The 23,454-nt window shown below is 37.2% G+C and overlaps 2 protein-coding genes across 4 annotated transcripts in view; both read left to right on the top strand.

Annotated features, from left to right (window-relative positions):
* The window catches only part of kif5ab (kinesin family member 5A, b), a 61,529-nt gene extending 54,821 nt beyond the window's left edge, over positions 1-6,708 (top strand). Inside the window, exon 29 of the mRNA XM_069146920.1 lies at positions 2,448-6,708. The gene's annotated coding sequence lies outside the window, so the exon portion shown is untranslated. The remainder of the gene's footprint in view (positions 1-2,447) is intronic.
* Positions 6,709-7,992: 1,284 nt separating this feature from the next.
* Positions 7,993-22,194, top strand: soat2 (sterol O-acyltransferase 2). 3 transcript variants are annotated; one of them, XM_069146908.1, is made up of 16 exons: positions 7,993-8,218; positions 10,225-10,305; positions 10,635-10,693; positions 10,923-11,062; positions 11,184-11,237; positions 11,957-12,064; positions 12,776-13,058; positions 14,119-14,194; positions 15,045-15,129; positions 15,514-15,559; positions 15,839-15,968; positions 16,345-16,442; positions 18,051-18,149; positions 18,358-18,493; positions 19,003-19,148; positions 21,746-22,194. In XM_069146908.1, exons 2-16 carry the CDS (start codon positions 10,233-10,235, stop codon positions 21,800-21,802), a joined length of 1,590 nt encoding a protein of 529 aa, XP_069003009.1. In that variant the 5' UTR covers positions 7,993-8,218; positions 10,225-10,232; the 3' UTR covers positions 21,803-22,194. The 3 variants fall into 3 exon arrangements, with proteins under 3 accessions (XP_069003009.1, XP_069002990.1, XP_069003000.1); XM_069146889.1 differs by having other exon boundaries at positions 10,172-10,305; XM_069146899.1 differs by having other exon boundaries at positions 10,126-10,305.
* Positions 22,195-23,454: the final 1,260 nt, after the last annotated feature.

The following is a 23,454-nucleotide window of genomic DNA, read 5'->3' as shown; positions in this document are numbered from 1 at the left end:
CCAAAAATCTATCTCCCGCCTCCAACCAGTCCAGAATGCAGCAGCTCGGCTTCTTACTGGTTTTAACAGACGACATCACATTACTCCAGTTCTGGCTTCTCTCCACTGGCTCCCGGTTGGTTTTAGAATTGATTTTTAACATTTTGTTGATCACTTTTAAGGCCCGCCTGGGTCTGGCGCCGAGCTAGATTATTGAAATGTTAGCCCCATATGAGCCAACTCGCAGCCTTAGATCCTCCGGTGGAGTCCTTCTGGCCGTTCCAAAGTCGAGGCTTAAATCAAAGGGTGACCGTGCTTTTGCCATTAGGGCCCCTCGACTTTGGAACGACCTTCCTGAGGAGATAAGGCTTGCAGAATCATTGACTTCTTTTAAAACACTTCTTAAAACGCATTTTTATGGAATTGCTTTTAAGTGATGTCGTCCTTTTATGCAGTTCTTTTGTTTCCCCGTTTTTGTTTGTTTATTTTATTCATTTATTTATTTGCTTGTGTTCTATTCCATTTGCTCGTTTTGGTTATTTGTTTGGTTTTGTTGTATTCATTACCTTCATGGTATGGTCTTTTTTGCCTCCTGTTTTCTTAAGTGTTTACCGGTATTGACGTTATGTATGATTATGCTTTGCTTCTCTGTAGAGCACTTTGTAAACTCTGTTTTTAAAGGTGCTATATAAATAAAGTTATTATTATTATTATTATTATATTATAGAGTATATTTGAAGAATCGTATTCTACTATAGTTTGTGAAAAACGGATAAATTATCTGAAAACTAGGACGAATAACTATTCTGAAGCTGTAGCAGCGTCTCCTCATCATAATCAAGTCTAATTGTGGTGGACCTCTCGATGTAAGAGTTTAAAAATGTCTATCTCATACTGTGCAGCAGGGACTTAAACATTTCTTTAAATTAAAATGACAGTACATCTTATTTTATATACGTTCATTTTCCGAAAAAATTTGCTTTATAAGTCAATTTGAGTCCGTGCAAATAGAAATCTTAAGAACAATAGAACCATTTCACTTAAGTGATTTACAAGTACTGATTACACTCAAATGATGTCAATGTCAAATCTCACACAACTGAAACTTAAAAATTGCAGATACATTTGGAAGGCCTACAGCACTCTTTTGTATCAATGAATTAGTCAGAAGTACTGCATGGTATTGGTGTTGATTAATAAAAAGTGTCAACATTTAAGGAGAGATCAAATTTCCTAATACTGCAAAATGTATCTTGCATGTTAAAACAGGCTTTTGTGCGCTAAATTAAACAGTGCAGCTGCTTATCAAACATGATCTGAAGGCTACATTTATTTATTGAACAGATGCTCTTCTCTTACTTTTGCAATAATATGTATCTGTGGCATAGTGAAATAGTATTAGAATTGATGTGTTGGTAGCGGAGGACACCCTGTCTTATGAAACAGCACTATGCCTTTAGAGGCTATGTGATCTCAGCTGTCTGGTGCTGTCTGAGAGTTTGCAGCTGTAACACTGCCAGTGTGAAACAACCGATTTTCTTTCTGGGTCTTCCCACACTTAAAATGGTGACATGCGCCATGTGTACTGCGAGAAATTTTGCACAAAAATACAACAAACAACATCTGTCCAGGATGTTGTTTGCTGTTTTTTTTTTTGTAAACTACATCTAAATCCCAAACAATTTTTTGCAAAAATATTGCTGTAGGAAAGACCCAAATAAAAAATGGGAATTAAACTCTGAGCTATCTCTGCTTCTGGGTTTTAACTTCATCCCACTACTTGGGCTCTCACAGGGTTTCATTTGTTTGCCTCTTTTGTGTACTAAAATTCAAATTCATATTTACCGCCACTTGTTACATTGCTTCAGAACAAATTACAGACTTCATTTGTAAAGATATAGTGCTTCAATTAATTAAATTTAAACTGTTATCATTTCCTACTTTAGATAAAACTACCACTGTTTTATATGCTGACAATATGCCATGATTCAATCTGCAGGCTGAGGACTGCATCAGAGATGTTATATGGAGAAGTTTTAGAGCTATTTAAACTTGCATAAAGTTTCCTGCTGAGTAAATATACATTTTGCACAGATCTGGTGAATTTTTCATAGCGTGAAGTCTAAATTTGGCCCTCGAGTGCTCTGTGCCATTCTGAAACACAACTACCTCCCGGTGAAGATAGAAACATAAAACAACTCGAGACATGTTCCTTCTGGCAATTTTAGCATGACTCACTGGCTGCTGTCTCTTCTTTACTGCCATCTTTTCCTCTCGCTGTTTCTCTCAAATGTATCTGACTGACGCTTTCACTCTCTTTTTTTTCCTCTCTGTGTGTGTGTGTGTGTGTGTGTGGGTGTGTGGGTGTGTGTGTCTCTCACTCTCTCTCCCTGTGTGTGTGTGTGTGTGTGTGTGTGTGTGTGGGTGTGGGTGTGGGTGTGTGTGTCTCTCACTCTCTCTCCCTCCAGGAAAACGTTTCATCTGAGGCCTCCTCTGTAAATCTGCATGCAGCTGATCACTGTCCTCTTACACTCCCCTTCCTCTCTCATCCTCACCTGTAAAGAGACCTCCGGTGTCTCTTTTCCGCGCCCTTCTTGCTCTTCTTCAATCCCTTTTCCTTTCTGTACGTGTGGGGGTGTATGTGCAAAACAGTTTGGCAAGCACTGCATCTCAAACACCTGAGCAGGCAGCCTACACCCTTCTTGCTGCTGCACCCCCTCCCCCATGCCTTGAAATACAAAGGGACCACCAATAGAAAGGTGGGGAAGAGAAGATGCAGTGTGATATGTTACAACTAGGGTGTGCTGTTTGTCTCTGTGAGGGACACGGTGGACATCAAATCAGTGCATTCAACAGTAAGCTGATCATTCGTCTTGAGCATTAATAAACATGTAATAAACACAAAAATACAGACATCTGAAAACACAAAGTTAAAATGTGTTAAACAACATGAAAACAGTATGAAACTCACTCACTTTGCAAATATTTATACTTTTGCATGTTGATTTTGTGACGTTGGTCTTCAGCATTTTTATGAAAATACACGAGAGGGAGAAAACTTGAGGCAACATCATCCTGAAATGTTTAAGTCCCAACATCTAGAAAAGATGCTGTGAGAGTTAATGTAAATGGGGAAAAGAAAAGGAAGACATTAGTTTGAAGATAAATGTGACGTGTGTGATGTTGTCAACAAATTCCATCAAAAGACGGAAACAACAATGCGATAGGCTGTGTCTCAGCAGTCTTTGACTTCCTTAGCCTGTCTCTGTCTCTGTTAAAAACAGGCCATGGGTATATTTGTTTCATTTTTTTAAAAAGGCTTAGTAATTTCCTAAATCAGCTGGAAACAGTTACTCATAGCAGAGTAAGAGTAATTGCCAGGGGCTATTATTAACTATGTATTTATACACATATGGTGCTGTAGTGAGCATTTACAGCAGCTGGATGGTGTATGTGGTCTTGACTTATAATAATCTGCAATGAAATGAGGCGATTGCAATTAAGAAAAATGTCATCAAGAAAACCGTCTGTGTCACTCATGTATTTTTTTTTTTAATAGTTTTGCACAAAAGATAGCTCTATCATGCTTGAAAATGCCAAAATTCCATGTTAGTAGGATGAATTGTTCATTGTTGGTTTGGTCTTTTAATGGAATTTGTTAAAAAAAAATACACACCGGAAAAAAAAACGGAATATCACCAAACGTTAAAGTGGGTTTTGAAACAACCAAAATTAGTATTGCTAATTTGTGAAGAAAAAAATTCTCCATCCCCAAAATATCAGCCTAATTACATCACGAGTTTTTAGAAACGGTTTCAGTTGTCATAGTAACAACATAGTTCATAATGTTTTGTGGGCTACTGTTGCCACTTGGACCAAAACTAAAATACACATACACATATCTGTAGTAGTTGAAACTCGGCCAAGACCTTAAGACCCAAGATTTTTGTATTTTGGCACCCTCAGAGAATATTTTTTAAATAACTAGAATCCATATTAGTGTTTTCACTTGTTAGGTCAAGAGGAAGAGTAATCCAAAAAACCCTCTGCCCTCTAGCAAATTTTAGATCAGATCTTTGAATCTTGTAACGTTCTTGATCTCGATGCTTTGGCTCATTCAGGTAGTGGCACTATCTCACGAGGCACAAGAAGGAACCGTAGTGCTAAATGACGAAGGTGGTTAGAGAATTGTTTAAAATAAAATACTCGGCTGCCAGCCAGAGCACGTCTGACTTTTGATACACATCTCTTAAAAAAGCATCTTCATCTTAATAAGTAAAGACGAAAAAACATTAAGGTCGATTGTTTTATAAAGACCTCATTGTGTAGTTGTAAAGAGACTTTTCAGCTGTAAATTATCCCTAAAAAACTGCCTGTCAGGGATCGTATGTGAAATATTCAGTCATGTCATGTCACCCAAGAGCATGGCAAGAGTGGAAAAAAATTGTGTAGCAACTATTTTTATACTGATAGTTTTAGTTAGAAATAAATATATATTATTTATTATTTGCTCTACTTTAAGTGTTATTTATTCGCTATTTAGTCATTTGTTGTTGAATGTGAAGCATTTTGTTTTGATGTATAAACATATTTTTTTGATATCTATTTCTTTCACTAAAATGATAAAGAGTTCAGATTTCCACTGTCTTTTCATTGAATGAAAATGTAGACACGTGTGTAGCTTCCGCTTCAAACCGACTTTCTTTTGGAGATGAACCTCCTCAGAGTGAAACCAAAGCCCTGATTGTAGTTTATCATTTAGAGAGGATCTTGCTCTGTAGTAGCCTGTACCGTAGAAGCTGTTGGAGACATGAACCGAGGGTTACTGCAGGTTATCAGGAGCTGATACAGTCCTGTCTTATCCTGCTGACACACACACAGACAGACAGATATAGCATCTTGACAGCCAGTGAGGTGTTTGACCTTTGACCCCAAAGTACAGATGAATTATGAATCCTGTATTACTTGGGTGCAGTCTGAGTTATCTGAGCAGATAAGTTGATTGACTTGCAGTCTACTGACACACTGATGGTCAGTCGTTTCATGCACACTCTTCATGCTCTCTCTGTTGACCTCCTGATCAGACAGTCAGGATGAGAGAGAGTCAGCGGAGGGGCTGTACTGTTTGTGTGTGTACTCGGAGGGGGGTGGGGGGGACAGAAACTGTCTCTAATTAGCAGAGTCTCTTGCTCTTTTGACATTCTGTGATCCTTTCAGCAAAAACAACCAGTAACATTTTGTGAAACAGACTGCGAATTACAATGTAAATAATATTAACTTATGTTGCACTGACCGATGAATTACTTGCGAGAAGAAAAACAGGGAACATATTTGTGATTAGGAGGCACCTAGAAATAAGTAACCTTTTTTTTTTTAACTACCCTGAACATATAAAGTGATTCGATTATGACGTACACAGAAACAAACTTTATTCTGAAACTACATATAAGATATGATACCTACACTTTAATTGTGCACAGACTTTTTTGTATCTTGTGTAATAAAACCCAGTAGGGTTTGTTTCTCATAGAAAATGTATGTATTTCACTCTTTCATTGTTTTTATGACAATATAACTAAAATATAAAAGTTGTCTAGGTTATTGTGCCTACTTATCTTTCATCTATCCCAGCTGACATGAGATGAGAGGCGGAGTACACCCTGACAGGTCACCTGTCAATAGCAGGGCTAACACAGAGACATTCACACTCACATTCACACCTACGGCCAATTTCACTAATTAACCGAACATGTATGTCTTTTGATGGTGGAAAGAGACCGTGGCACTCAGAGAGAACCTACACAAGCAACTGGAGAACATTTAAACTCCATACAGTCTTGTATCATAATTTTAAAGACATACACGTGGTATCTTACAACATGCATGCACATTTCAAACCTACACACGGTCTTAAGACTTAACTCCCCAGCAAACTATAATTGGCGATACATTAATAATAATAAGTTCTTAAATAGATTCTACAATGTAATTTCCAAAACGACAATTACTTGTAAGCAAATCGAAATATTAGAATAAATGATACTATAACTAATTGCATTGCTTTGTTGGTATTTCTTTTTTTTCCTGTTTTCCCTCCTAAACACAAAAGTGTTACTTGTTACAGACTCTCTCTTCTCAGTACAGAATGGACATTTATCAAAAATGTAAGCAGCCCTTTATCTAATTATTTTCTTAATGCTGTCCTTATTTGTTCCTCTTCTTCACCCTTTACTCTGACTATCGAATACTGCGGTTGTTCAGTTTGACAAGACAGTCATTGAACTTGAAGTTGAGTGTGTTACGTAACCTGTAGAAACCATGAGTTGAATGTGAATGGCCTTTGTCTGTTAACCTGCTGTCAAATAATGTAAACCGATATTCTCCTGATGTGCACTATGACTGCATACTGAGCTGTAAATGTTTGAATGACTGAGTTTCTTTCTTATTGTTCTGTTTGTCTAACAGTAATTGTTACCAATCAGAAAATATTCTGGCAAGAAAAAAACAAGTCATACTAAACATGCAGAAATAGAACAACAGGAATGGTAGAGTGGTTAAAAAAAAAGACAGATGCAATATGTGTGTGTTTGTTTGTACAGTTGTGCGTCAGTTGGTTTGTTTATAGTGTGTGATATAGTGCATGGAGTACTTTCTTCTGTAGCTGCTGAGAAACAGCGCTGTTATCTCATAAAAACTCATTTCAATAAATATGACCCTGTGTACACAGCATTATTACACTGCCTTGTCATTACCTTTCTACTGCAGTACCATTTTAAAGGCATATTAAACAGATTTTAAGAGGGTAAAATATATCCAAATAGCATATTGTCACTAACTTAAGATCCAGGACAGTGAAAGCCACTTTACAAACTGCTACATGTCAGCTCTGAACAAAACAAATCAACAGCAACATTGAACTTCATCATGTTACCTTGACTCTTATGAAACATTGTCCTTTACTATTTGCTATAGTAAAAAATGTATCATCATCAAAAAATATTTTTGTACATGGTTTAATTTTATGGAACTATGTCTTCTAAAATTGAAATGTTTTTGAAGTTAAATATTTGGAAAATGAAAACAAATTGTTATGACTATGATTTCTGTTCCCTGAATAAAAGAACTGAGATACAACACGTATATTATCCCACACTTTATGTGTTGCAGCAACTGAGCTAACTTAAAGGAAACTGGGACACAAAACAACATTTTCTGAGTTTTCTGTTCATTTTGGATGTGCTGCTAAAACAAACATTTTTGATTTACCAAATTTCCCGTGTCTGGATGTTACACAGCATAGTGTGTCAACACTGTGTGTTATTTATCTAAGCACAGAATAAGCAATGATTTATTGTGCATTTTCCATCAGAAAATCACCTTTACCAATCTTCTCTGGACATGGTTTGAGACATATGAAGTACTCTGCTATGATTAATAATTTGTTTTGTAATGTTTTTTTCCACAACAAAGTTCAACGTACCTGGTAAGTAGTTCTGAAAATGACACTTTACTTCTCTCTTATTAAAAAGTCTAGATACTATAAATATCCAAATATTGCTTAGTCCGAAACATTAATATCTGAAGGTAACTCCTCTTGCTGTACTTCAGTGAAAAGCCAACTGAACTCCGATTCAAGGTCAGCTCAGTGAAAAGTTCCCCCGAAAGCACATTCATTTGAAAACAGCCCTTTAGTTTCTAACTTTGCACATATTATAGATGATTCTGTGACTAAAAACAAAACACATTTGAAGTGGATCTTTTCAGAAAAAACTTTACAAATGAATGTTTTAAGATGTTTAGTTAAAGCAGTTAGATTTTTGCTTTGTTTTCATCTTTACTCTGACTTGTAGAAAACCTTTGACCGAGATGACTGACCTCGAAATAACTTGCTACAAATATGAAAATATCTTCAGCTAAGAGTGCATACCAGCAAAATAAATTATATGAATATATTTTGCAATAACAATCTATCTCCCTGAATATGTACGAATTCAGGACAAACTCCATCCAGCAGAGGATGTGAAGATGGGTTGGGCAGTGAGGAATCTGGCCAGCACAGGGCCAGGAGCCAAAAGGGCAAAGTACAAAGTTTCAGCTGAGGAAAGGACAAAGCACGGATTATAACAACTGGGACATAGACTTACTGAAACATACTCCGCCAACTCTTGTCTCAGTGCGAGTCGTTGACCAACAGTGCCTCATCCTGTGGACCGCTGACGGAGCCTGAGGCTAAAAGACTGTGAGTACAAATGTAATGCAATGACAAATGTCTCTGATGGATGTCTGTTCTATTTTAAACGTCTGTGCAGGCGGGAACCAATAATTTTGAAATTTGGGATTCATGTTCAAGATTATGACCAATTTTTAAAATCCTTGTCTGAACAATTCACTGAAAGCAAGTTGGAATTTAATCAGTTTACATTGATTTTAATTTTGACCTCACAGACATTTCTTTAATAGACTATAAACCACTGAGCAAACAAATACAAAACAAAACCACACAAAAATGTATAACATGGACTGAAATGCTTATTTTGTTCAGACTTACAACAAAGACATTTATTGATTTAGCTCAAGACGGCAGAAAGGCTCATTGACAACATCAAATGTAACTATTCGGCTATAATTTCGGTGCAAATGTACCATTTCAATTGTCCTTTTTCTGGTCTTCTTGAAAAAAAAAAATACATATCTTATACCAGAGCATACAGTGTGTTTTTATTTTTTCTGATCATCCATCTACATTTTCACTTATTACAGAAACTGGGATTAGGAAAGAACTTTTGAAAAAAATGATCAGTCTAATATCCTAAAAACTACAAATTGTTTTATATTTAAATTCCCCTCAATATCTACAAAAATAACAACCACGTTGTACGTCACAGATTAAAAGGATCATTGATTAAATAAACAACCAATGCCACAGCTTTCCCTAAAATGTTGCATCATACTGTACATGTAAACCAGATAACAGAACTGAGTTCAAAGGGGTTCCTGAAACTATCAAACCAATAATGTTACACACCACAGACGTGTCCTTTTCTGCCCAAGTCTGGATTTTCTGGCTGTCTAGTGTTGATGAAAGTAGGTCATGGATCCTAATCAAAAAATTTGAACAGCTCTCCAGAAGCCCGTGGATGATGTTTTATTGAAATAAGACTAATTCAGTAATAATGCAAGAATATTTTTGAAAAGGCAACTTGTTGGAATTATTACCAGCTGCTCTTAAAATGACACGATCCGCTATAATTTCTATTCAACAAAAAACAACTACACATCAATGGTTTCATATACCATGGTTTTATAAACATTACCAAATGATTGTTCACCTTAAACAATACTCTGTAAAAGATTGTTGCTCGAGGGTCATCTACTCGCAAACGTGTTTTTCTTCATCTGTCTCAGACATTTAATCATCTGCAGCCTATTTATAATCTCTATATCTGTGCAAAGTTTATCGGCCGTATTGACATTTCTCCTGAAGAGTATGGAAAATAGCATGTTTTAGAAAATGAGGTCACTCAGTGTCTATTACTGCTCCCTGGAAGTCTATTTAACACAACCTCTCCATCGGTCTCCTGTGTATCTTATCTATAAAGCGTAAAGCTCCACTCGGGACAGGTACTCTTATCATTTGTTTATATTGTTTAGCTTGAACTGCAATGACTGTAGGAACACTCTTGCTATGGAAAACCACTGCAGGTAACTCTCGTTCAAAAACCCCTGACCTATTTAGGGTTAACGATTCTCTCTACGTTATCAAACTTTAGCAAAAGATACAACATGAATCACGAGGTGATTAGAGACTGTTGCTGAACTTTCCCCTTTGGGTTGAAGCAATACAGGTGTGTTGCACCACTGTCTAGTGATGTCACAGCACTTTTAGAGGGGTAAACACCTGATGTAATATCATTCATTGGGGTGTTTAGATCCATGGAAAGCAGTGCACTCACATGCCTCTGCTGTAAGGGACTATTTTACCTTAGATTCAAGCAGGACCCTAATCATGTGTGGATCCAAAATGATTTAATATTTAAAGCTAAATCTAGCAAACGCAAGCATTAATCACCCTCTCCAACAGGCTTCCATACAATGTCACATGCATTACTATTGGCAAGTTTTTCAGTTTCCATCATTTATCCTCAGGGAGGCAACAGTGTGTGTGAGACTAACCTGCCACTTCGATGTGCAGGATCATCCATGTGAGCCCCAGTTGTCAGTTCTAATACTTGTTGCCCGTTCCAGTGGGAACAATGACGACTGCAGAGCCAACTAACGGAGTTTGTCATCGCAACATCAAGGCTCGTCAATCAGATACCAGCCATGGTATGGGAAAAAGGATTGTTTTCAACTGGGTCTTGTGGAAGTAACTGCATATTGTGTCGTGTTTGTGATAAAAGAAAAATAACATCATTTTAAAATCTTCTGTATGTAAAAGATTAAGCCACATACTGTTTAGTATTGTAAGTTTGGAGACTGTAATTCTTGGTGTTATTCAAACCAAAAGTCAAGTTTTTCTTACTGCTGTATTGAATTTTCATTGTCGTCCTAATTCGCCTTCCTGATTTTGGATATCTTCCAGTTTCAGCTATGAGATGTGCAATATTTTGTATATTGTATGGTTTGGTAACATATCTTCCTTCCTCTCTCTGTAGCTGGGAACCATGATAATGTGCAGGAAGAGGATCTGAAGCAGTGGAAAAAATATTCACAGGTAATTTAATTGCCTCATTTGATAGAGAATAATCATAACAAAGTGCTTTACAAAAGACAGAAATAAGGCAATAAAATTAAGTGAAAACAGTGACATACATTCCCACATTATTAACATATACAGTACAGACAGTATATAAACATGCACAAAGACATTCCAGGGTACTCTATAAATTAAGAAAATTAAAAAAAAAAAAATTCTCCTCCTCCTCCTCCTCCTCCTCATGTAGAAGGTAAAGACGAAAGTCCTGAAGCAGGTCCAGGATCAGCTCAGTGAAATCCTAGACGGTGCTCTGACTGAGTCCGTCCAACCGCACACTAACAACCAGCCGCCAGTTAATGGACAGACAACAAATAAACCCTCGTCCAGGTGAGCGGGAGATAAATTTTATTAGCTCACAATTTATTTTGTGTTGGTCTGGTAGAAATATATATTTTCTCATTCGCTGCAGTAAAATGTGTGTCTTCAATCTTTGTGTGGTTTATGTTAGATTTCAGAGAATGGACGATGGCAAAGTGTTTCAGGACAGGGCATCACTGTTGGAGTGAGTATAAAGGACTGGCAGGCTATTTCCTGTTTTTAGAGCAAAAACAAGACAAAGTGCATACCAGTGTCAGCCACACTAATCGACTGATCTACCAAATGTCTGAAAATAGTGAGAAACACTCCTCATACTATTATAAAGCCCAAGATATCTTGGTTTGTCTGAACAACAGTACAAAATCCAAATATATTTAGTTTACAATGAGATAAATTAAAGCTGCAGAAATTTGGCATTTTTGCCTTAAAATGTCTTTGTTATCCTTGTTATCCATCATTGGATTAATTGATGGATTTGGTAATCCATCAATTAATCCAAACTAAACAAGCCCCGTTTGACATACCACACCTAAATATTTTTTACCTACCTTGGCCTACTTTGGTTATTACAAAATATATTTGTCCAAAAATAATATTTAAACTTTTTAGTATATGATAACTTGTTTATGATGTTATATGATGATTTGTATATAAAGAAATGGCAAACAACCTCATATACCCTTCTGATGAGGGGAAGTTAAAAATATGCATATGCATGGTATGTAGGATCCAGTACAATGCACTACACAATATAGATCATTCAGATGGAGCCACAGGCATGTTGGTGTTTAGTGTAGCTCGGTAAACATGTACACACATGAATGCTCATGAATACATTACAGAGCCCTTTTAATGACTTTGTTATCTCTTTATTTTTTTCTGTGTTTCGTCTTCTTTGATCAGCGAATTGTTTGAGATCAGCCACATCAGGACCATCTACCACATGTTCTTAGCTGTATTCCTCATCTTCGGTTTGAGCACGCTGGCTGTTGACTACATCGACCAGGGCAGGTCTGTGCGCATGTGTTGATGTCTGGAGATGTGTATATATGTATGAGAAGCATTAAACTCTATAAGCCTGAAATAAAGCTAAAAGAAAAGTCTTTGAAAACGTCTTCTTCTTATCTTCTACTCATCCTCGTTGCATCTCTCCCTCCCTGCCTCTCTGCTCATCTGACTGCAGAAAGATTGTGCAATCAATCCCTCTGAGTGTTTCTGCTGTTGCTTTGGGCAGCTCAGCAATGATTTGGTTGTTTGCGATTGTAAATATTCCTCATTTGAACGAGTACCAGTGGGCCACTTCACTGTGTGCCAATCATTTTATACATTCACCCTCAGTTAAGATTGGGTAAATTGATTAACTAAATAATAATGTAGCGGTTTTGAATTAATAAAATGCTTCGACATGCTCCAATGAGTGAGTTTTTTAAATCTTCTATTATTATCACCAGAGGGGTCTTTTTGAAATAAGATAAAGTATTATGAAAAATATTCAATGCACTTAACTATTCCTGCCATGAATTAAACTCAGCTATGCTCTAATTTCATTCAAATGGCTATTCAAAACCCTGAACAGATCACAGTGCCAAACAGTGTCCTTAATTTAAATTTTAGATTTTAAAAAGCTTCTTAAAGTATTCTTAATAAAAAAAAGTATTTACCCATTGTCTTTTACATAATGATTATAATTTATAATTGTTGGATTTTTCTATGCAATCTCAGGTTGGTCTTGGAGTTCGACCTGCTGTTCTTCGCCTTTGGGAAGCTGGGGACCGTCACCTGGGCCTGGGTCATTATGTTTGTTTACGCCCTGCTCGTTCCCTACTACATCCTAATGTTCTGGGGCTCTTTGTACCACAAGTCCCCCTCCAAATGGGGTCTCTCTCTGGGGACAGGATTGATCCTATCTGCCATACAGGCCTGCGTTCTGGGACTCTTCCCGATCTACGTGGTTGTACACCATCAGCTGCCACCTGCCTCACGCTTCATTGTGATACTGGAGCAGGTACGTGTGTTTGTATGTCAGAAATAAATCCTGTTGTTGGGTGGGAAGGTAATACTTGTTTGATCGCACATGAGCAGCAAGTATCTTTTTTTTTTTTTTTTTTTTTTTTCAGTTAGCCCTTTGGTAGGAAATTGAGGCTATCAGGCTATTTATAGGTTTTAAGTTTGTTTAAAGTTCAAATAGCATTGAATCTCCCCGGGAGGATGGTTTATCTTATTTATTGTTGCAGAGCAAACTGCTGCTTTGCATAGAAAGTCCTTCAGAATTAAACTAAGCAAAACAATTTTTTATTAGTAATGACCTGGGCTAGAAACACCCTGTGCTGTGCATGAAATTATATTCGCCGGTAATCCAAATTATAAAAGCAGCCATTCATTGCCATCAGCTGGAACATTGTGATGAGGAAGACTAGCTGGCCAGAGATGGAAACTTTCCAACTGGAAAGTCACCAAAAGGGACAGCAAGCAGATCTGAGTTGAGCCACCGTTTGAACATCACAGACACATACTGTAATACCTCCTCATCCTCTTTATTACACCGGCCCCGGTCTCCAAAAGCCATCTTAATACTCAGATCATTTTAGCTCCGTTTGATGGACTGAGATAATCCCGGTGCTCAGATGCTTTTGGGAAACCTAGTTCTGATCCTCATCTGACCCAGGTCCGAATAACTGTTTGTAATTTAAACGAGCGGTCTTGCACTGAATTTGATGCATAAATAAGTGTGGTAAATTGATTAACTTGTCCAAAAGGAGTAAGTGGTTCTCTGCTTTATGCAGATTGATGACCCATCATGTCTGAACTGCTGCTTATGACAAGTTACAATAAACTGGATCTCCAACTGTGCTGCTGTCTGCACTGCCATGCTTTACGGTTCCCCTTTTGTTCCCCTCCTGGTTAATTAGCATAGAAAGAAATTATGACACAGAAATAGCAGGTTTAGGCCATAAAGATCTGATTTGTTATGTCTGACGCCTTGTCAGTTCATGCAGAACAGATAAAGTAGAAAAATACTGATAGACTGTCTCACTTCACATAATAATCATATTCAATTTCCTCAGATTCGATTCCAAATGAAGACCTACTCTTTCCTCAGAGAAATGGCTCCTCTTATTATGAAGACTGCACCAAAGAAAGGTACTGTACCGTATTATATTGATGTCAGGTGTATTTACTCCCTAGGTGCTATCATTACTCACAGTGACACTCCCAGAGAATGAAAAAAGAGCACTCGGCAGGTTACTTATCTAATGATTCATGCTGAAGTTAAAATTAACAATGAATACATCCACACATAGTAAATAACTCTGAGTAAGTGTGGCCCCGTGAGACACTTTTGTAAGTCTTTTAGTGGGAGATAAAGTCAAGAAACATGGAGGTGAGACTTGTGACTGCAAAATAATACTAAACCACAAATAAAAATTCCTGAAGAAAATAGTAAAACTGACGTGAAGTAGCTTTATAGAAGGCACCTCAGTCTGCCATGTCCGTGGTTGAAGATGAAATTGAAAACGAGACGAGTGTTTAACACAGAATGTCTATTAAACGCAGTTTTTGTGGAGCAATGCTGTTTTACAAGGTTTAAGTGTCATCAGTATTAGCCAGGATGAAGTACAAAAAACACTTCAGGAAAAGTAATTGGAGACTCTATAAGACAGACAATTTGGTTTAATGACTTAACGATTTTGTGATGAACGTCATTTAATTTTACGCAAAGCCATTTCTTAGCAGGTTACTGCATTAAGGCACAGCAAAACTAAAGAGTTCACAAATGGGACATTTAAATGGCTGATATTATGACTCAGAATAAAATGAAAGTAATGAAATGAAAAGCAGAAGTGTGAACCACATATCTTAATTAGCTTTTTTGAATCAAACTTTCTTTAAAATTATTCAAGTAACGTGTGACAAAAAACTTTTTGTGGGACTCAAAACTGGACTTAATAATGTGATCGTCGTACTTACTGAATTATCTTTGTCTTTTCAGGAGAAAGTCACAGATTCCCAACATTGTCCAGCTATCTGTACTTCCTCTTTTGTCCAACACTCATTTACAGGGAGTCGTACCCTCGGTAAGACATATCATCCTTTTTCCTGGATCCTCCTGCTCTTTTTTTTTTTTTTTATAATGCTTTGTGAACAAATGTCATTGGACAAACTGGGTGTCGGGTTAATCTTGTGCCACAAACTGCTTTAAATCAAAACAATCTGGTAGCATTTTGTATTCATAACAATTTTTAAATCGCTCTGAATTTAGCTCAACAAATTAAACATTTATTTAAATGGAAGATATGGCGATCATGTTTGAGTTCATCTTATAGGAGATGCGGTGGGGCCAAAAAACTACAGACAAATGCGGGCCACATGACATCAGAAAACATACCTTAAGAATTGGGCTCCCATGATGGATAATTGCACACCATTAATAATTGTGACATGCTTTCTTTTCTATACAGAAATAGCCACATACGATGGAAGTACGTTGGTGCTACTCTTGGCATGGTAAGATTAAACTCTGCTTACAATTTAAGCCTTTCATTTTAAGATTGGTTGGAATATGTAATACAGTCTACAAAGAAAGCCTTTGTGAGGCTGCTGACCTAGAAAAGATGAAATTGCACTTGTGTATTGTATGATAAAGTAGACCCATCTTGAACTACAGAGGCTTTACAGCTTTAATCTATTTTCACAAATTTGTTCTCCATTTTATTTCTTCCTTTTTTTTTTCTTTTTTTATGTCCTTGTAATTCTTTTTTTCATATTTTCATGCTCAATTTGTAGATTTTGGGATGCCTGTTTTACGGCTACTTTATCCTGGTCCGTCTTTGTGTGCCCGCCTTCAGACCTGACACCAACCAGCCCTTTAGTAAACGAACAATGGTCCTGGCTGTGTTCCACTCTATATTACCAGGTACTTTATATTATCAGTGACCTACTGGCAATGATGGAAGGAAGTCATGTTATCTAACTTTGCTCACATCACTTCTGCTTATAACATCTGTTACTTCTCATATGTATGACTGGTTAATGTATTACTTTCAGTTAAATGGGGGAAAGCAGTCTCTGGGGTTTTTTAATATGTGATAAGTTTAAAGATGCTATCAGACACAGGTAATCAAAGACTTTCATGTTTATTACTCTCTTTAAGTGAAGAGCTTTTTGACTAAGTGCTGATATTAGAGCATCGTTGTAATGTTTCAATTCTTCTGAGGGAGCTGGGGGCAATGCCAAAATTAAAAGTGTTCTTCATAATTCCCCCCCCCCCCCCCTCTCTCTCTCTGTTTCAGGAATAATGATCCTTTTACTGTGTTTTTTCGCCTTCCTGCACTGCTGGCTCAACCTCTTTGGGGAGCTGCTGCGTTTTGCTGACAGGATGTTCTACAAGGTGTGAGGCACTGATGATTTTCTTTGGCATCACATCTCTCTCTTGTGACCACATTCATTTCAAAAATGCTTACTTCTCCAGGTGGGACAAATCTGATGAATGACAAGTGAAATTGCGGCAAAGTGGCCTGGTGGTCCCCAAGCAGTTTAACTTTTCCATCACTATATTCTGTTAATATATTTTGCTCTTAGACAAGATTTTGTGTCGGAAAATACTTACTTCCCTCAGTTGTTTTGCACTTAGACTTCAACAAATTTTGCTCTCGCGTGACTTTCTCCATAAGTCTGGGGGTTATGTTAAATTCATATTGTCAGATGGATTTAGATGTAAAAAAATTGAAACGCAAAAGGACACGAAAAGGTCCCAGGAGCAGAGATTTATTAAAAAAAAAAATCGGTGACATACCTAAAACCTCATGGGAAAATGAAACGTATTATGCTGTGCAAACAAAAAGTCAACCAAAATTCAGTGGATTGAATGATTCTCTTTTTGTGTGTGTACCGTAATGCTTTCAGTTTTCAGGCTGATTTTTAACTGTTATCCCTTGTTCAAATGTCAAATTAGCCATTAAAATCGACTTAATCTAGTTAGAGCACAAATGCAGTGTTTTTAAAGAAATAGTTTGGGAAAGTTTCTTTTGTGTTTTTCGTTTGTTTTTTGAACAGTACGATAAGAAGGTTGACTGAACTTTCATTTCTGTGCATTCAGTATGAAGCTACAACAGCGAGGCCATTTGCTTAGGTTAGCTAAAAAAAAACAACATGTGGGTCGAATATCTCCAAAATAAAAACGAATTGCCGAAGCAAAAACCTGAAAGATAATATGCTGTAAATTGTTTCCTTAATCGCTACACAAACATTAGCCTGTAATAATTTGCTGCATGCTGTAACTGTTTATTGGAGCAGTCTAATCTTGTTGTCACCTTGAGGTTGCTTGGGAAGCAGCAGAAGTGATACAGTACAGAAGTGCAACAGAGAAACTATGGTTCAACAAAAACAGGAAGAAAAAAAACTCACAAATTGTCCAGCAGTACCTGCCTGAAGATAGTGTGGTTCACAGTCACTGTTAGAAGTCTTTTTGAAGCTGTTTTGTTGTATATTTATTTGTTTGTGATGCAAATGTGACTACAAAGTTTCCCTTCAGTTTCCAATCTGCTCCAGGTTTTTCTCTGAGATAGTGTTTTGTCAGTCTAGTTCTGTGTACGGCACACTATTTGATTGTGACACACGGTGAGCATTTACACTAAGGAAGGCATTTGCTTATTTTTCTAAATGGCGAACAATTGAATGAGCAAAATACTACCCAAGTCATTCTTTCTCCTCTTCCATTGGAGCTAGAGGTTCAGAACCATCCCTTCAAGACTGACTTCCGAATAGTTGAACTGGTCGAGCTTAAGGCCATATTTTTCCCCTATGCTCAGATACTTTTAGAAGGATCAATCTAGTTTGCCTCTCACCAGTATAAATGCACAGAAATAGAATTATACCAGTATTTATGATTTAATTGCAGCTGTTTGTTATACAGGCCTTAAAACAGATGTCATTCGTTCTTTACATTTTTATTTTGATTCACACACACTGGATACATTTTCCTCTGTTTGTTTTTCAGGACTGGTGGAACTCTACGTCTTTTGCTAACTATTATCGTACCTGGAATGTAGTGGTTCATGACTGGCTGTATTACTACGGATACAGAGACTTCCTCTGGGTGAGCAGAGTGCCAACACAGCAATGACAATTAGATAAATAATAATAAATAAAAACCTATGTCCTATTCCAGTGGGTTTAATTTGGGCTTTATTTCTACAGCAGCATGTCACATGATGCAGTGCGTACGGTAGTTTAACACTCACTGAACCAGCCTGATCCCTGAACTTTGACCCGAACCCTCTCTGTTCTCTCTCTGATCCCTTCAGCTGTCTGAAAGGAAATTCCGAACAGCTGCCATGCTTTCTGTGTTCATTGTCTCTGCTTTGGTCCATGAGTACGCCTTGTCCATGGCCTTCGGCTTCTTCTATCCCGTCATGTTCTGCCTCTTTGCAATCTTTGGAGGTGAGGAATATGTTTATTATTCAAGGAATCATCTTAACTGCTGCATAAACACCAATTATTGGGATCTTTTGCTCTGATCCAGCTTCAGAAAATCTTTAACATAACATTAAATCCTTTCAAAAAGAGAGACATCATTAACGCTGCTGAAGTTAAAACACTGTGTCTGAATTTTCTTGTCTGTAGCTTGTTAAAATAATGTTAATGCACAATTTTTTTTTTATCTTAGTGCCTTCAAGCCCTCAAAGTTAAAATCTGTAATTATTCACTCTTACATACATGCAGTGAGTGTTTTCAGGGGACTCCTAGAAATTACACTTGTGCATTGTGTCCTTGTCCTCTGGCACCCAGTGATGGTCAACTGAATGTACTGGTTTTTCATGTTTCATCTTGCCAATGTTTGTTCCTGTCCCGATGTAAACCTCCTGCTATCTCATGCTTTACACAATAAAGCATCACTGTTGTACATGTACAGTCATCAGTAATAATCCCCTTATGTGATCCTCTCTTAGTGGTGTTCAACTTTACCATGAATGACAAGCGACAGAGCCCTGTGTTCAACGTCATCATGTGGACATGCCTCTTCCTCGGCCAAGGCGTCCAGGTGTGTCTGTACGGCCAGGAGTGGTACGCCCAGATACAATGCCCGCGGACGGGGGTACGTACTCCACTTGTGTTTTTTTCTGCAGGTAGTAGAAATGTTAAAAGGATTGATGTGATGGTCAAAAATCTCAACTGGTTAAATTTGTTCCTTTATATGGATAATTTAGTTTTTGCTCGAAGATATTTATCATCCTCGACCCAATAAAGTGTTGCTTCAGATGAATCACACAGAAAATAACCTCTTTTTTTTTTTTTTGGAGAAACATGCACTTCTTCCTCAGCTTCTTGGTTGGCTTACACACAATCATTCAGCCCTTCAAGAAGCTTGACCGAATGCCCACAACACTTTATTTTATACCACAAAAACTGGGTCAGAAACCTGCTTTCTGTCAGGTTTTATTAAGCCTTGGTTTTCTTGGCTACATCCAGGACACAGGCAAGAATTTGTCTGATAAAAAATCAATACCACCTGACAGAGAGAGTGATTAGTGACCCATTTTTCAGAGGATCATATGAAGACGTGTGCCCATACGGTGAGATTCTGCTTCTGGGAGATTCATTATAGTGTTTGAAGGCATAAACAAGTTCACCACTTGATTGAGTCAAGGCTCAAGAAGCTGCAGGAGTGATGGTGAAGCCATCATGAATGAAAAATAAATACCCATCCAAAGCTGCCCTTTATATAGATAAAGTGATGGCATATTGTGGAATTTAAAATGAAAAAACAAGCTGTTTGTTTGTTGTACTCTGCACTACAAAGATATCACTAAGCAGTACGTTGACCCCAATTTTAGATGCATTTAAAAAGTAAGTAGGTCAGTAGGTGAATAAACTTAAAATCCTTTTGAAAGTGAGACTGAGCTAATGAAATCATAACTCATGAACGTATCTTTCATTAATTAGTTTTCTGAAATTCTATCATTTATACTGATTTTGAATCTTTTAATTTAAGTGGTGACTTAAATATTCATATACACATTCTTACTGACAACATTGGTAAAGAACTACTTGTCTCATTTGATACTTTTGAGCTATTACAGTAGCTGGCCCAACTCACACTCAAGGTTATACTTTAGATTTGGTTGTCATGAAATGCCTTTGTATTCCCGCTGGAAATACAAGGGAACTCTAAATGATAACTTGATGATTTGATGATTAATTTCTCCACTTATTCAAAGCTGTCAAAAAAAGGTACGTAAATGAGAGTAGTGGTGCTCTATTTTTGAAAGCTTTAACTGATTCCTAATTCAAAAACAAGGGCCTATAGACAATCTTAATCATTTTGTTTCCAAAACACACAGGGTCTTTGATGCAATACCCCTGTTAAGACTAAAATCATTTTTGGCAAACAGAAAGCACCACGGAGAAATGACAAAACATCAGCCGATCAGATGAGATAATATAAGAAGGCATAATAAAAAAAAAAAAATAGCGTGTTAGTATCCACTCAGCCCTGCAGAGACATTACGACCTTATCACCCTCTCTAAAGAGAATGTTTTATCAATTTATGCCTTTAATAAGAAAATTCTTTAACAAATAGTGCAGCATCTTGAAACTTTTACTTGCTAATTAGATATTCTGCCAACAAACTTTTTAAAGTGTGTTCAGTTCTTTGAATTGTTGCATATTGAAAATGATTCACTTCTCTCAGGCATCTTTCCGGCATCATTAAAAACTGCAGTAGTCAGTGTTGAAATCAGCTCCCCATGGAACTTAAACAAGTCTGAACTGCAGTCATTTTTAAACTAAGTTAAAGACATTTCTTTTTTCTACTGCTTTTAATTACTGTTTTTGTGCCACTTTTAGTCATTCTGTAAATTGTGATTTAAACCCTGTACTTTTATTTATTTCATTTGTTTTTTATTTTATTGTCACATCTTTTTATTTGTGCCTTAAAAAGCCCTCTGGATAACCTCTGATTATGATAAGGTGCTATACAAATAAACTTGCACTTACTGTGAGTGGCATGGCGTGACTTTTACGCGAGTATTTTGATGTTGGACGTCACACAGACGTCAGAAACCAAATAAGAGTGACTGTTGGAGACAAATAGTGACATTAGCCGCTTTCCCGTTTCATTATCCCAGCTTCGTCGTCTGTTCTCGTCCCAAGGCATTTATTGCTACCACTCAGAGTGTGTGTACTTGCGTAGACACTTCTAATGTCTATAAACTTGTTTTTAGAGATACACACCCAGATTACACATATAAGTCCATTTAACAGTGTAACATGTGTTGAGTCGCGGATGTGCGTAAAACTCTGACATGTATTTAGACCAGAAAAAAAAAAAAAACGTGCAACACTGAGTGTTTGATGCAGTCGTAGATGTGAAGGATTTGCCTGACAGATTGGCACGGATGTACTTGGCATACTTACTCCGCTATGAACTACTGCATCTCTGTCTGTCCCCAGCGACGGCATCCTCTAAAGCCAGGGGCATCAGTCACACACACACACACACAATGGCTTAACACAGATAACTGATGTCTAAAAATAGTGCTGTTTGTAAAATTAGCTTGTTACATGATAATAAATGGATATTAAATCATACTGATAAAATGTTTAAAAAGGATTACAGATGATGTTACTAGAAGGAGGACAAGGAGCTCTGTGTGAATATTTAGACTAATTCTTTTACTCTTTATCAACAGAATAGTTTCTGGGAGGTGGTGATGCCTCGATCCTGGTCCTGCAGCTATCAGAGATGAAGCTGCCTTCCTTTTGAACTGGAGGACTTGAAACACATGTAAATACGCAAGATTATCCTTTTTTAGTGTGTAAAGGATTTATAGTGGTCAACATATGACCATCACGTTGTGTTTTTATTCAGGTATGATGTTATCAATATGTCGCCGATTTATTTCAGGTTTATAAAACTGTAAGGGATCTTAATTTATAAGCCCTAACCTCCCTGAATGTAATTTTTTAAAATTTCAAATGTATTTAAAAGCCCCCGAAGAACTGAGACCCAAGACCAATTTGATTGTAGATAGTGTTAAATTGCATTTTTATTTCTATTGTATTTATATTAATCCCAGAAATGGTTACAAAACCTAAAAAGAAAGCATTTTTTTTAAACTAATTAAATATTTGTGTCTATGGTTGTCTTTCATTGTTCCTTTTCTAAGATTTAAAACTTGAAACGGGTCAGAAAAGAGCCAACTTTGAACAGGCTTTGGCACAGTTAGGCCTGCAGTGTGGTGTGTTTAATCCTGCCTTGGTTGGCATTCAGATGGAAGGGATTGGTCAGGAGAGCATGTATGTCAACCAACCAGTTAGAGGCTGCACAATGTCTTATCAGTGCGCCACAAAGCCTCGGTTTGTCTGCATGCAACGTCATACAGGAAGAAGAGGATTAATGTTGGTACAGTGTTTGCATTGGTGATGTAATACTCTGTAAACTGATGCACCATAATACCATGGAAGCTCAGAAAGGCAAAGGCAGGAGGAGAGGGAGTTATAGAGACAGTGAATAGATTTGTCAGTTTATCAGATGTTTGAAAGGCTTGAACATAAAATCCATGTGTTTCTTGTATATTCTGTTTTAATGTAATAATTTCTTTTGACATGCTTTTTATCTCCAGCTTTCTTTTAACTTGCACATCAAAGGGCTGTCACATATTTTATATCGTTGATGGATGTCATTGTCAGCCATTAATGAGCCAGACCCTCCATCTCCTGCACATTGCTAATCTGATGTGAAATGTCATATTTGCTGGATGAATACAATAGGGGAAAGTTTGTCAAAATTTAAAACATCCTAAACATCGCCATGTTCCCTAATTTAGGTAGAACTTGGCCAAATAGGGGCAGAGCAGAGGAACTGAAAAGACAACAATTTCGTACATTGTTCAATGGTATTTCAGCAAACTGTTGCCTTTTCCTGAAATCTGTTCCTGACAAATGTAAATTTTCCCTTTGCAGTATTTCTGTTCATCACCACCAATTTCTAAGAGAAATATCACACTTTCTTGTAAACTTAAAACTTCTTGTTCGTTTGCTTGTATCCTTTGTCTGGAGTTTGTTGCTGGGCAGGTGGCACACATTGGCTTCTCGGCTGAAAACATCTGTCTGACACGCTGGCTGAAAGCAGTAAGAACAATAACAGCAACATAACGGGCCACACAACCAAAACAGTGAACTAAAAGATACTAAAATGCTCTGTAAAGTGGAGGGAGACTGCAGTTAAGTGATAATTATCTGTATCACTAAGAGAGACCCCTTAACCCAACGTCCATTGTTAATATAAATCTAGCTTCTCTGTTCTCACTCTATTGTACAATCCTGTGTGCAGTTAAAACCAATATTACTCTTCTGGATGACATGTTTTTCTTTTTTTTGTTACTTCATCATGAGTTTC

This window comes from Embiotoca jacksoni, unplaced genomic scaffold (assembly GCF_022577435.1).
Source record: "Embiotoca jacksoni isolate LCO1_2020_lvr unplaced genomic scaffold, fEmbJac1.0.p SCAF_1, whole genome shotgun sequence".
Classification (NCBI taxonomy): Eukaryota; Metazoa; Chordata; class Actinopteri; family Embiotocidae; genus Embiotoca; species Embiotoca jacksoni.
This window is presented reverse-complemented; position numbering and strand designations above follow the sequence as displayed.

Excerpts from the sequence above, each read along its gene's own strand:
- soat2 (XM_069146908.1), top strand. The coding sequence starts at position 10,233 with ATGACGACTGCAGAGCCAACTAACGGAGTTTGTCATCGCAACATCAAG. Across the intron at positions 14,195-15,044 it reads GAAGACTGCACCAAAGAAAG|GAGAAAGTCACAGATTCCCA; the intron begins GTACTGTACCGT and ends TTGTCTTTTCAG. Across the intron at positions 19,149-21,745 it reads TACAATGCCCGCGGACGGGG|AATAGTTTCTGGGAGGTGGT; the intron begins GTACGTACTCCA and ends CTTTATCAACAG.